Here is a 12,670-nt window from a genome sequence, read left to right as displayed (position 1 = left end):
GGGCGCCGCCGCCATCCCGCCGCCCCCCGCCGCGCCGCCGGCCGTGGAGGTCGTGGTGTTTCGCGGGAGGAAGAGGAGGGGACGGCCCGGCCCCTCGACTGCACCCACCGGGGGTGCCCAGGTAGGACCGGGTTTGGGGGTCCGGGGGGTCCCCACTGCCCCGAAGCCGCCCTCTCCTGCGGTCGTGGGTGCCCCTGGCCCCTAGCAGGGACCTTCTCGTAAGGGGGTGCGCTCCCCGGGCACGGCACCCGTCAGTAGCTTGGCTGGTTCTTTAAAGCGCAGATATATTTATATTTGTTTTTTAAAGCCACACCGGAGAGCTGACATTGAGCGGGTACTGGACCGGGATGCCCTTTTCTGGTGACAGCTAAAACCAAACAAAGCCCTCTGCATGTTTGGTTGTTTTTCTTTTTTTTCCTGTCTCCCCAGCCTGCTACCATAAGTTGTGAAGATACCTTCCATAATTGCCCTGTCCCACACCTAGTTTCTTCCCTCTCGGCTCATCCAGCTGCCTGGAAATCTGGGATCCTTGGGCGAACGGTGGGCTCAGCTTGATGGCATCCAGTCCTGCTGATTTCCAACAAGGCTGCTGGCAGGGGCAGGCTGAAGCAGGGGTCGGGGCAGGACTTGAAAACATTTTTTTTTCCCCGATTTCAGAACATCTCTGGATAAGTATCTTATATTTGAAATAGATGTATCCCAACAAAATAAACTGATCTGCAGGTAGGACTGCTGATACGGCAAGAAGTGAATGAAATGGGAAGCAAAGCCTCTTGGCTACTTCTGTCCCTAAGTGTTTTGTGTGCTGCTCTGTTCTTGTCAACAGGCGTGGATGCGAGGTGCCAAAGCTTTCTTTTCTCTGGCATCACAGCAAGACTTAGCCGTTCACAAGCAACGTGCGTCTTGGAGGATCGGTGTTGGGTGGTCGATGGGGGAAGGCATGACAGCATTACATCTCAGTCCTTTGGTGTGGTTTGTCGGTGCCAAATTCCCTCATGCTACCAAAAACGGTAGCTGAGTTGCTTCAACAGAGAGGCCTGGGTAGGCTTGGCTGGAAGCTGAGCTGCCTTCCACGCCGAGCAGAGGGTCCCTTGCTGGTTGATTGGTCTCCAGATTTTATAGCTTCTCTGGTTGTTTTCTCCGAGTTGAGTTTATGGCCGTTACGTCAGAAGCCCAATTCTAAAATAAGCTCTGGTAGGCCAGCACGTGGCTGTCTTGAATTCAAGGAGACTTACTGGTATCTGGGGTTTGACTGCTGGGAATTGGGACGTTCAAGAGACTGACCAGGTGGTTGGTTGAATCCATAAACTTTTGTGCTTTTTCTGGCATGTTTTCCTCTAGAAGTTGCCCTAGATGTTTATTTTCTCATGCTTTTTACAACTTAAATTTTTCTGACCGAAAAGACTGGTGTTAGGCTTGTTCGTAAAACACTCTAAAAATAACCAGGTTTATTTGTGGTTGAAATGGACGATTTTATATAGCAGCTTTTGCAGAGTTGAGAGAAGTTTGGGTTTGGCTCTGGTGGATGCAGAGGGAAGCCCTGATGTAACCCTGGGACCTGAACCTGGGACCCGACGTGACTTAATGTCCTGGAGAGTGAAAAGGAAATGCATTAAAAGCACTCGGGTTCAGTTTTAATACATGTGTAGTACTCCTGCCTCCTTAAAGAGCACAGTGCCCTTGACAGCAAACCAGGAAAGATGAGCAGATGCTATTTGAACAGACAGCCGTTTCCCTACCCGTGCTGCCTGCCTGCATCGCCACGCTTGGGAGCGGGCAGAGCATCTGCTCAGAGAGGTGGTTCAGCACGTCCTCCCTGAAATGGGGAGCCAGACACAATCGAAAATAACCCTGGGAGATTTGTTACTGCTCTGAAGTGTCCCACGTGAGACAGTCCCATAGCGGGCAGGCGTGGAGCCTCTCCCTGGGGATTTTGCGCTTCTTTTTCTTCCTAGGATACGGTCTGTCCCCGCTGGAGACTTCCCCTGCAGATTGAGAACCGCTGATGGATGGTCTCCGTGTAAATCACGGAGTAGAAAAGATGTGGTTTTTACTGATCTCATTTTGAGCAAGTAGTTTTGTTAAACAGCATTAAGTGGCATCTGCCGTTTGCTGACTGCATCCTTTGGAGCAGTTTCTCTTGCGTTAGTTAAGCTGGATACGTGCACTAATATATGTCCATGCAGTTGCAAATTGAGCTTGTTCTGTGTGTTGCCATTAGCACATGCGATATTACTGCTGTGTGCGCTGTCTCAAACAAAATGACTTCAAGTTCACATCCTATCCTGCATTAGCAGTTTGTTACAGATTTGGAAATGGCATTATGCGTGATGCGTAGCTCACGCGTGGCAGTTTTTCTCTTATAAAATGTAATTTATACTTGAAAGTATAAAAATTAATTGCAGATACTAATATCATTCTGAATCATGAAACTCTTTGTAAGTGTTAGCAGATGATCCAGGCACAAAAATGCAGGACAAAGCTATATGCTCTGTGCTATAATGGTACCCTTATAAATTGTGCAAGGTTGTTCCAGTAAGACCCTATAATATCTACACACTAAAAATGCTGTTGAGACTGTCTTTTTTTAATAAATCCAGGTAATAAAGCTAGAAAAAGATACTTCTGGAAAGCTGTATACTCTTCCCTACAACTCATTTTATGTTTCACTGCTTTCCAAAAAACTACCACAGTCAGCATTCAAACTGGTGTTACTTGTAATATTAATTTGAAATGTTTTATTTGTTTATAGACCAAAATAGTGGATGAAGAGAAAAATGCAAATGAACAAGAATTTAACTTTGAAAAAGTAAGTCAGCAGGACCTATTTAATCTCACTATTTTAATGTGCAGGTATGTGTATTTATATCCTAGGGAAACCTATGATGGGACTGATGGGAAATGCTTCCAGAAAAGGTTATCTCTTGTAAGTGAGGATTTTCTAATTGGTAATTTTGGCTGTGTGCCTTGCCAAAGGAGAAGCATGCTGGCTGTTGTCAACTGCTCTGTGTGAAGAGAGGCATGTTAGAACTCTGTGGCCTTTCTTTCTGATCTTTCAGTGAGAATTTGAGGAGGATCACTGTATGTTAGCTGTGTAAAGCCATGTGAGTACCCATAATGTTTAGCATAGGTCTGTCAGGCCCATGGTGTTAGTCGTGGATTTCTGGCCTCATGTGGGAGGGAAAAAAAGTATCTTGGCATCTATTTTTGAAACAGCAGATGACTTTCCATGTGTCTTTTTATTCTCATCTGTTCTTACATGACTGCAACTAGCATTGGCCTTCTTAGATACTGATCCGTTTACAGATCTGTGCAAGGTGTTTTATGTGCCTGATCTCTGCTCAGGGATGTGCTGTGATCCGGTGAAATGTCTCACTGGAGATTCTCTGTGGAGCTCTGTACTGCTGAGAACAGGGAATTTAACCACTGACTTTAAAAAGATTATGAATTCACCACTTGTTTGGCCAGGTTATTCTTGTATGGTGTCAACTATATGTGTGTGTGTAGTCAAACCACTTCACCATCTGCCCATCTGTGTTTCTCTGCAGCCAAGGAATGAGGACACTCTGTAAATGTTGGGTGCTCTGGGTAGCACTTTTTGTTGTTCTTTGTGCAGCACAACATGATTCATTTTTATATGGAGGAGATCCATGCCATGTGTTGTTTTGTGTGAAATGAGCAGAATCGAAAATTGTCCCCTGATAGTCCTCGCCACCCAGACGTTGGATGGACAGTGGTTAACTGTTCTGCAGTATAGCTCCAAACGCAGTTAGTTTTATTTTATAGCGCGCTGATTTTGGGTATTAGCCAGGGTTTCTTTGGGAGTATGACTTTGTTGTGGTCTGTCAAGTGTTATTTGTTGAACAAATTATGAAATGATTGCAATTTTCTGTAATGTTCTAGGCTCGTCTGGAAGTGCACAAGTTTGGAATCACTGGCTACAAGAAGCAAGAACAACGCGTATGGGAACAGGAGCGTGCTATCATGCTGGGAGCCAAGGTAATTGTTGCTTGGTTTGTGCCGAGCGGTCACCCAGCTCTTACAGTGCAGGAAAGCAGTAAAAAACGCTGGGGGGGGTTGGCACTACATTTTTAAAACACGAGATCCCCTGCCCTGACCCTTCTCTCACTTCATCCTTACTTTTGCGTTTTCTATTCTGTCTTGTCTATTTCCTGTAGACGTTCAGAAAATTATATGATTGTGTTATCAGAGATGTTGTATAGATGAAAGACGACTGATCGGGGTGGAAAACAACATTTCCTGATTTTTAATCAGGCCATTCAAAACTAAATTGTTGGAGGAAGGGGCTTGTTTTTTAAAGCTTCACTCTCTCTGTGAGTTAAAGGTGGAGAAAACTTTTCAGTTTTATTTATCATCAGTAGTGTAAAAGAAAAAAATAATTTTGTAGGTCTTTCTTGGTGCGTGGGGAGGGGTATGGGTTTTCTTTCTAGCTCAGTGTGTATGTGGAAACCTTGTAGGACTGACTGATGCAGAGCATGAACCTCCTTCTCTACTGTCTCCACCAAGAAAGATACGGTTTCTATGTGTGTACCTTACATCCCTTAAGTCCCTTCCTCTCACCAAAAAGGAAATAAACGATTTCTAATGTTTCACCACCACCACCTGAAAAATATTGTCTATGCAAGTGTGTGAATATTTTTTGAACCTATTTGAAAATTTCATCAGTGATATCCCTCCCAATCTTTATTGCAGCCCCCCAAAAAGGAACACGTGAACTACAAGACTTACCAAGAGAAAATGAAGGAGAAAAAAAGGGCGAAGGATGATGATAAGGGAAAGGTTTGTGTGAAATTTTCTGTATAAAAAGGCCGCATGTAAGAGCTAGCCTGAGAGCCTGACAGATAATGCTTCAGGCGCAGGAGGAGTGCCTGAGCTTGACACCTGCTGCTCCCCATGGAGTGGGTTCCTGGCTCCAGCAGCACTGATCTCATTGCAAAAGCTGGTTGTGTGCAGTATGAAGGGCACAGAGTTAGGCTTGTGTTGTAGGTTTCCCTGCCTCATCCCTTGAGGTTGATAGATTGATGATGCAAAAACAACAGGTTTGTTGGTTTGGTTTTTTTTTTTTCCTTGCCTCTTCAGGGAAAAAAAATGGCCTTCAATTAAAGTTTGTTGCATGTGGTCTAACCACAGAGAGCCGGATCTTCAGCTGGTTTCATATCAGTGCAATTCCATCTAGGATCTGCCTTATTATTTAACACAAGGGTGAGGTTTCTGTTGCATCCATCCTCTAGCACAGCCCGTCCTGTCTGGCTCCGAGCCTGCTCCCTGCCTCCCCACGGAGTCTTCTCACGTAGGTGGGAGCAGGCTGCAGGGCAGGTAATCGCTCTATCAGCCTGTTTCCTACCACCCTCTTTCCCAAGGGACCTACTTCTCCTCTCTCGTGTGGCTCAAAGTGCATGACCAGACACAGTTGAACCCTGTTATTTTGCCACTTAAGCTCAGTCAGGCGATGAGGCACGCCTGCCTGGTAGCAAGTCCATCTTTTGACCCAAGGATCTGTCCCACGCCCAAGAAGCTAAGCCTCTCTCCTCGTGCAGCTGGATTTGTGCCTCTTCACGTGGCAGGGGCAGCGTGTTGGTCATGAGAGGGCTGTATGTTCCGTAAGGTGACAGGAGGGGCTCTGGGCACTCCTAGCAGTGCCTCCGTAACGCGTTGTATCACTTGGACTCTGCAAAGGTCTCCCAACCTGCTTGAAATGCCTGCTGCTCCGTGAAGCAAAGGCTACCGCCTGTTTTGTGTGCAGATGGTTGTTCAGCCAAGATGCTCTGTTCCTTCTCCATTAAAATACGTATCTTTAAAAACAGGAACATAAAGGTGATTCTCTTAAGAAGAAGAAGAAGAAAGAACAGGAGAGGTGAGCCAGTTTTAACGTGGTTAAAATTAACTTGCTTTTGTATAGCCTCCCCAGTGTATTTCCCCTATCTAACTACGCACAGTCTTGTATCAGAAGTCATGCAGATCACAGTGGAAGGAACTTCCTCGGCTGGAGAAGAACTGTCACAAAATGGTGATGTTGCTCTGTGTCTAGCAGTTTCAGAGGCTTTAGTTGCTCAGGTTAACTGAAAATTTGTCAGTTTTGCCCCAACATGTCTAACACTGCAGCTGGAGGTGAGATGGATGGAAGTCCCTGTGTGCGGACCTAAGATATGCCACTTACTCAGAGCATTGGCCCTGACGCATAATTTCTGCAAAACATAAGCTGCAGTATACAGAGGCTTGAAAGGTGAAGTGGCATTCTTAATCATAGTGTAGCTGGTTCACTGAAATACACTCTTTATCTTTTTTCCCTATCGAGAAGTCTTTGTGTTTCTGAACCTTTTAAAATTTAAATCATTCTCTAATGTGCTGCAAATTTTGAATGGCTGTGCAGGTAATAAATGTTCCTGGGTCATTATCGGCTATGATTTGATATTCCATAATACCAAACACTGATTGCATAAATAGGTGACGCTTTTCACCATATTAAGCATTTTCTTGACTTTCTGTTGTTTCTCTTAATTCTTTTTTTTCCCTCTTCCTATTTCAGGAAGGCCAAAAGGAAGAAATCAGTGCCTAGCATTTGGCATGCAGGACAAGTTGGAAAATTCAGAGATGGGACCTTGATTCTGCAAAGCTATGACATAAAGAAAATTAAATCATCTAAAGTTATCAAATGAACTTATGATACAGAGTGAAATGGACAATACACATAAGATAGAATTCACGTTGCTACCAACGCAGACTTACAGAACCTCTTGCCTTCCCACCATATCCTAATTTTTTTTACCTTATTTGTTGTTGCCACATTTCCTACATTCCATTCTGCCTTGGGAAGAATCTGAGAATTTACCATTTCATAAATAAAAATAAGACTTTTTATTAAGAATGTTACACAGGCTATTTTTATTAGTCAATATGTGCTAAAGAAAGCATTGCACTTTCCAGAATCAGCTTATTGGCTGTAAGTAAAATATTCAGTTAATCCATTAATTAATGGATTAAAATATATAGCTCTTCACTTTCATCTGGAAGGAATATGGAAAAAGCAATACCTTACTTGCTCTGAACCTGAAGTAGGTATTATTCTCAGTACATCTGTTTCTGCGTCCTTGTGAATTGTTAATGGATAGTGGAACTGCACAACAGTTTTGCTGTCCAGCAAAACCTCTTAAGGTTTCAAAATTACTGCTTTGGAATGAGAATAAGATTTTCTGAAGTTTTGTCTCAGGTAAGAGTTACAGATTCAGCTTGTATATCTCTGCAGAGACCTCCAAATAAGCGCTGTTTCAAATGGTGGCTTGGTTGGTTTGTTTTTAAAAACATGAGGCATAGACACTCAATAGCTACTGGTTGTTCATGGTTAACTCGGTGTGGCCATGCCTTATAAGGCTTTTCTATGAAATCTTTGTCAAAACTGAAGTTTTAGTGCTATTTGGATTTCAGCAATTTGATGTTTCTGAAAGAACAGTTTGGTCCTCTGTAGCTAAATATTTTTTTTGTTTTAAGGTTGTGTTTCCATTAGAAATGGCAGTGGTTAGTAACCTTCCAAAATGTCCTCTCCATTCTACCTTAAGCTTAAGAGACTTGAATATTTTAGGGGGAGGCAAAAAAAAAAGGTTAACTGTTAAGTGACAGAGGAAAAAGTTCATGTTGTGCTGCTTATGTGTAAGGTTATCTTTATCCGGAGCTTGTTTGAACAGCTCTGGCAGTGAAGCAGGTATATACGAGAAGGAAAACAGCCCTTGCTGGAGAAACTTCTTCCAGGTGTATTGGTGAAATTCAGTGTACCCCTGCGGGCTGGGGAAGTGAAGCACGCTTCTCAGCTGCCACCTGGGAGCCTGAGTAAGGTGATCTCTAACCCTGAGCTTGCAGCTAGCGAGGAGAACAGCAGCACAGTCATGTCTGCAAACAGCAGCATCAGAGGCTGTCCCCTTCCCAGGACAGGGGAATATTCCAGGGCAGGGAGAGCTGTGCTACAGAAAGGGATGCTTTCTGATGCGTTCCTTCCCCCACGCCTGCCACCTTACTTTCAGGTCCTGGAGAAGTGCCCCACCAGCACGGAGGGGTCTAAGAGGAGGGAGAGAGCCTGGAGGGAACAAGAGCTGGCTAAAAAGTGGAAGGGATTGTTTCTGGAGCCATGTAGGAAGAGGAGGGGTGTACAGAGTTGGTTTGCTCAATACCGTTATCGCATTTCATAATTGCGTAATTCGATTTCTTCTTATTCAGTATTGGTTGCAGCTTGAAACCGGAATTAATAATCCTATTTGGTTGCAGGCTTAGAGAAATGTCAAATCATGATTGCATGTGAAGGTGTGCTTGCTAAGCAGAATTGAGTACAGAGCATCAAGACTTGTTGAGGCAGGAGATGGGCTTTGGATGTTGTGGGATAACCTGTGTTTTTCAATTCCTGGTTAATCCTTGAGCTTGGTTTTTCACTGCTCACTTCTAGATAAGGTTTTGTTCAGCTGGCTTTGGGTATAGCATGTGGTGGGAGTTTACATCCTCAGGCAACTTTGGCAATTTAAATGGCTCACTTTCCAGCTCCACAGGTCCCAAAAGTTATGTAGGAGTGAAACTTGGTCAGAATGGAGTGTCTAATTTTTGCAGTTCTGGTCTCAAGTTTGCAAGCTCTGTTAAAGAAGAGCTGAAAAACTCAGTTCTTAAAATAAAAAGTTGAAAACTGAAATGCCAAGCTGACAGTGTGTCGTGGTTTAACCCCAGCCAGCAACTAAGCACCACGCAGCCGCTCACTCACTCCCCCCCCATCCAGTGGGATGGGGGAGAAAATCAGGAAAAGAAGTAAAACTCCTGGGTTGAGATAAGAACGATTTAATAGAACAGAAAAGAAGAAACTAATAATGATAGTGATAACACTAATAAAATGACAACAGTAGTAATAAAAGGATTGAAATGTACAAATGATGCGCAGGGCAATTGCTCACCACCCGCCGACCGACACCCAGCCAGTCCCCGAGCGGCGAATCCCTGCCCCCCACTTCCCAGTTCCTAAACTAGATGGGACGTCACATGGTATGGAATACACTGTTGCCCAGTTTGGGTCAGGTGCCCTGGCTGGGCATGAGAAGCTGAAAAATCCTTGACTCTAGTCTAAACACTACTGAGCAACAACTGAAAACATCAGTGTTATCAACATTCTTCACATACTGAACTCAAAACACAGCACTGGACCAGCTACTGGGAAGACAGTTAACTACATCCCAGCTGAAACCAGGACACAGTGGAACATGAAAGCTTTGGGTGGGGGGGGGGACAAGAATAAAAGCTTATTCAAAATTTTGCATTTTCTCACTCATTTAACACTTGCGTGTGTGCATTATGAAGGATTTCTGTTATATGGTGATAGGTTGCTTTTTTATATCAAATCCCCAAGGTGATTCGAGCTGGCCATGCTACATCCTTGTAGGATACTGTTCTCAGGTAAATATGGTGCCTTCAGCCCTATTTTGTTACTAGATGCATTAACAAAAATGGTAACAACCGACATTTGGCAAACAAAACTGTTGAGAACCTGTTGTGCAGCGAGTGTTTCTCTGGGCTGGCATGTGTTATTAATTAAGAGACTAATTAACAGAGTATGTAAGTGTATGTTCAGGCAGCAAGCTGTGTTTGTTGCTTTTGGAGCATGTACTGAGACACGAAAGCCAGTGCTGACTGAATAACTGATTGATTATGGGCAAGGGAGAGCATGGACCATCTCATTTTGCCCTCTATCTGCTGTCAAGTAGGGGAATGAGGGATAAAGGAAGAATGCAAGGATTTCTCCTTATCTGCTCTCTTTCGCATGCCTTTTCCTGTGACAGTTAGCTTTATTCCCATTTCCCCGTATGCTAAAACCATTGTGATTATCTTTCCTCCCAGTCAAACCCTTTGCCACGAAGGAGTTGACACCAAGTTGTTGTCTCTTGCAGGAAAAAAAAACCAAGGCGATGATGGATGGTGTCTCCACACTCTTGTCTGTATTTACTCCTGATTGTTTTGGCCGGATTTCTGTTTCTTACCTTGGCACTGCTGTTTTTGTGTCAGCATGCTTTATTCTGCTTAATAATAGACGTTTATGAAGGTTGCATGGCTTCGATGAGTGCCTTTGTGCAGGGGCTGAGTGTGCTGCCTCCGCAGCATTGCTCAGTCCCTCACAAGGCATCTGCTTGATAGAGGTGCGCAGCTCCAAGATGATAATGTCATTTTAAACCATCTCACAAAGTTTTGTCTTTCCTGCCCTGACGAGCTTTCTGCCCCATCTGACTCATATGCTTACCCAAAGGCCTTTCCAATCGGATCCTACTGGTGTCACAGTTATTTCCAGGCTCTGCTTACTCCAGCGTCAGAAATTTCTGGAGACTGGGAAGTCACCCGAAGTGTCTAAGGTGGGTTGGAGCTAAATAACACATCCACGGGTACCCTATAACCAACGTGAGCCAGAGCTAACGGAGTGCTGCAGAGAAAGAGAGCTGTTCCGTGCCACTGAATCTGGGCTAAGTCTGAAGTTGAGGCACGGATGGTTGCTCTGAGGGAAGACTCTTGGCTTTCTCCAGCTACCAGATTATTCTCGACTGTGGTAACAAAGCAGGTATCAACAGTTGGAGTTAGGCATGCATCCTGTGTGAGTGCCTCATCTGCATTATGTCATAATATTTTTTTTTATAATAATTTTAATAATAAATAGGGTACTGATGCTGAATTTGTTGGCAATGTTTTAAGAATTTATTTAGAAACTGTAAAACAGCATAAACTCATATGTCAGGTTTTCCAAAAGGGTAATAATAATAATAATAATATTACACAAAGTTTTAGTCAGACCAAAAGACAAAAAGCAGTTTGTTTCCAATTCAAAAAATACAAACGTTTGCTACAGGTACAAAATTATAAAAAGTTTGTATTTTCCTCTTGATCTGGTGACAGACACATACAGCAGAGATGTATATTTCACCAGCTCCAAATTCATATAAGCTATGGGAAATGACCATAAAGAAAAAAAATGTTGTGGTTAAGAAGAAAACAGAGAAACAACTTCTCATCTTTCGTTTAACCAGAAGTGAACACCATTATCTTATTCCTTTGCACTTTTTTGGTTGCCAACATTTAAATTAGTGTTATTCATGCTTCATATAACAATCAGAAATAACAGCAGGTTTACCTCATGCATTTATTTTTAATATTCATCACGTAATGTCTTCTCACCATGCTACCTAGAAAGGTTAGTGTTTTTATTGACAACATTTAAGGGAGGTGGAGGATGAAGGAATGCAGTTGGATCCAGGAATATTTCTATCTACTGCTTCACAAGAAAATGTTAGAAATCCTCCAATTAGCATAAAAAATAATTTTGTAATTAATTCTGCTTGGATGTTTGCAATAACAAATGTAACAAAAACGTCGCTTAACAGAAGGGGAAAATGCTGCCGAGTGCCTCTGTCAGTAAAACACACATCTGTCTCCTATATTGTGCAAAAATGCAGGAGCCCCGCACATCTAGTCTCTGTGACTTGCATATGGGCTTCCGCGTGTAAGAAGACCAGGTGCATCTTACTTGGGATGGATTTGTGCTTCAGGCTGCCGCTCCAGCCAGTTGTGTATGTGCAGCGTTCAGTAGTGCTGGGCAGAGGAATTGCCAGAAATGTTGTCAGTAAAAACTAGAAGCAGCTCACTTTTAAAAAAAAAAAAAAAAAAAAAAAAGACTCTCCATCTTTGTTTGGTAATTTTCAGTGACAAGTGCCCTTTACATTTGCAATGTGGTTGATTTGTTACCGTAACCTGTTGAAGGGCTTGAAACTGTAATCTCCCTTCCAAAGTTGATCTAGCCAAGATGCTCGGGGTTTTCATCTTACCTTGCCTGGTTCAAAGTTGAATTCTTGACTTTGCTATTTAAGCAGAATGCTGCAAAGCTGGTAGGGCCTGAGATTAGGTCTAACAACTCTCTTTCCTCGTCTTTCTGTTTGTGAGCAAAGGATGTACGAGATGGCACCAGAAAGCTGCCGTTACCAGGTTGTTGGTACTTTGCATCCCTTCTCACAGGAACAGGTAATCTGAATTGTGGTCCAAAAATGCACCACCTCTCGTTGGCAGTCGTAAGCACAGTGGTTTTCATACGGTGGTAGTGGCAGCTTAGCCTTGGATCTCATCTCTCTCTTACCTCATTTAAGAAATATTATGTAAGAAAGAAGGAAAAAAAAAAAAGCTGCATCTCACATTTCTTCTTGCTCTAGAACAACTCGGAAACCAGAGTATTGGGTGCTCTCTGCCATCTTTACTAACTACACTTTGGAAAAAAAACCCCAACAAAATAAAAAGAAAAGCTTACGCAGCACTACGACAGAACGCTTATCACCAGCCAAGAACAAACTACGGCAATACACTATCATGGCATTATTTACAACACGATGGAACATTATGCATATAATAAATTACATTTAATACTTTTCCTCTTAAACTCTGATATAGGTAAGCTCATGCTTTTTAGATTTTATTTAATTTATTCAGTCCAATATATTTTCCTCTATGTATCTTAACTGAATAGGCAAGTATAGGAGATGACAATGGTGTTTGCCTATCTTTTCTATGTTTTTAGAAGCCAAATTGGTTTCCAAATTCATGATACATCGCAGTATGCTCCTGTCCTCACTGACGTTTATTTTATAGCGCATACCTTTTC

The 12,670-nt window shown here is 43.1% G+C and overlaps 1 protein-coding gene across 1 annotated transcript; it reads left to right on the top strand.

Annotated features, from left to right (window-relative positions):
* Window position 1: 1 nt before the first annotated feature.
* On the top strand, window positions 2-6,788 carry LOC104828950 (chromosome unknown open reading frame, human C1orf131; the record flags this gene model as incomplete). Its single annotated transcript, XM_010562959.1, has 6 exons — window positions 2-121; window positions 2,753-2,809; window positions 3,904-3,999; window positions 4,714-4,800; window positions 5,826-5,875; window positions 6,548-6,788. Coding segments are annotated over 6 exons (540 nt in total), but the record flags the coding sequence as incomplete, so codon positions are not given.
* Between the last annotated feature and the right edge of the window lie 5,882 nt (window positions 6,789-12,670).

The sequence above is a fragment of the Haliaeetus leucocephalus genome, unplaced genomic scaffold, assembly GCF_000737465.1.
Source record: "Haliaeetus leucocephalus isolate CR32 unplaced genomic scaffold, Haliaeetus_leucocephalus-4.0 Scaffold162, whole genome shotgun sequence".
NCBI classification, from domain to species: domain Eukaryota; kingdom Metazoa; phylum Chordata; class Aves; order Accipitriformes; family Accipitridae; genus Haliaeetus; species Haliaeetus leucocephalus.
Note: the sequence above shows the minus strand (reverse complement) of the source record. Positions and strands in the feature narration are given on the sequence as shown.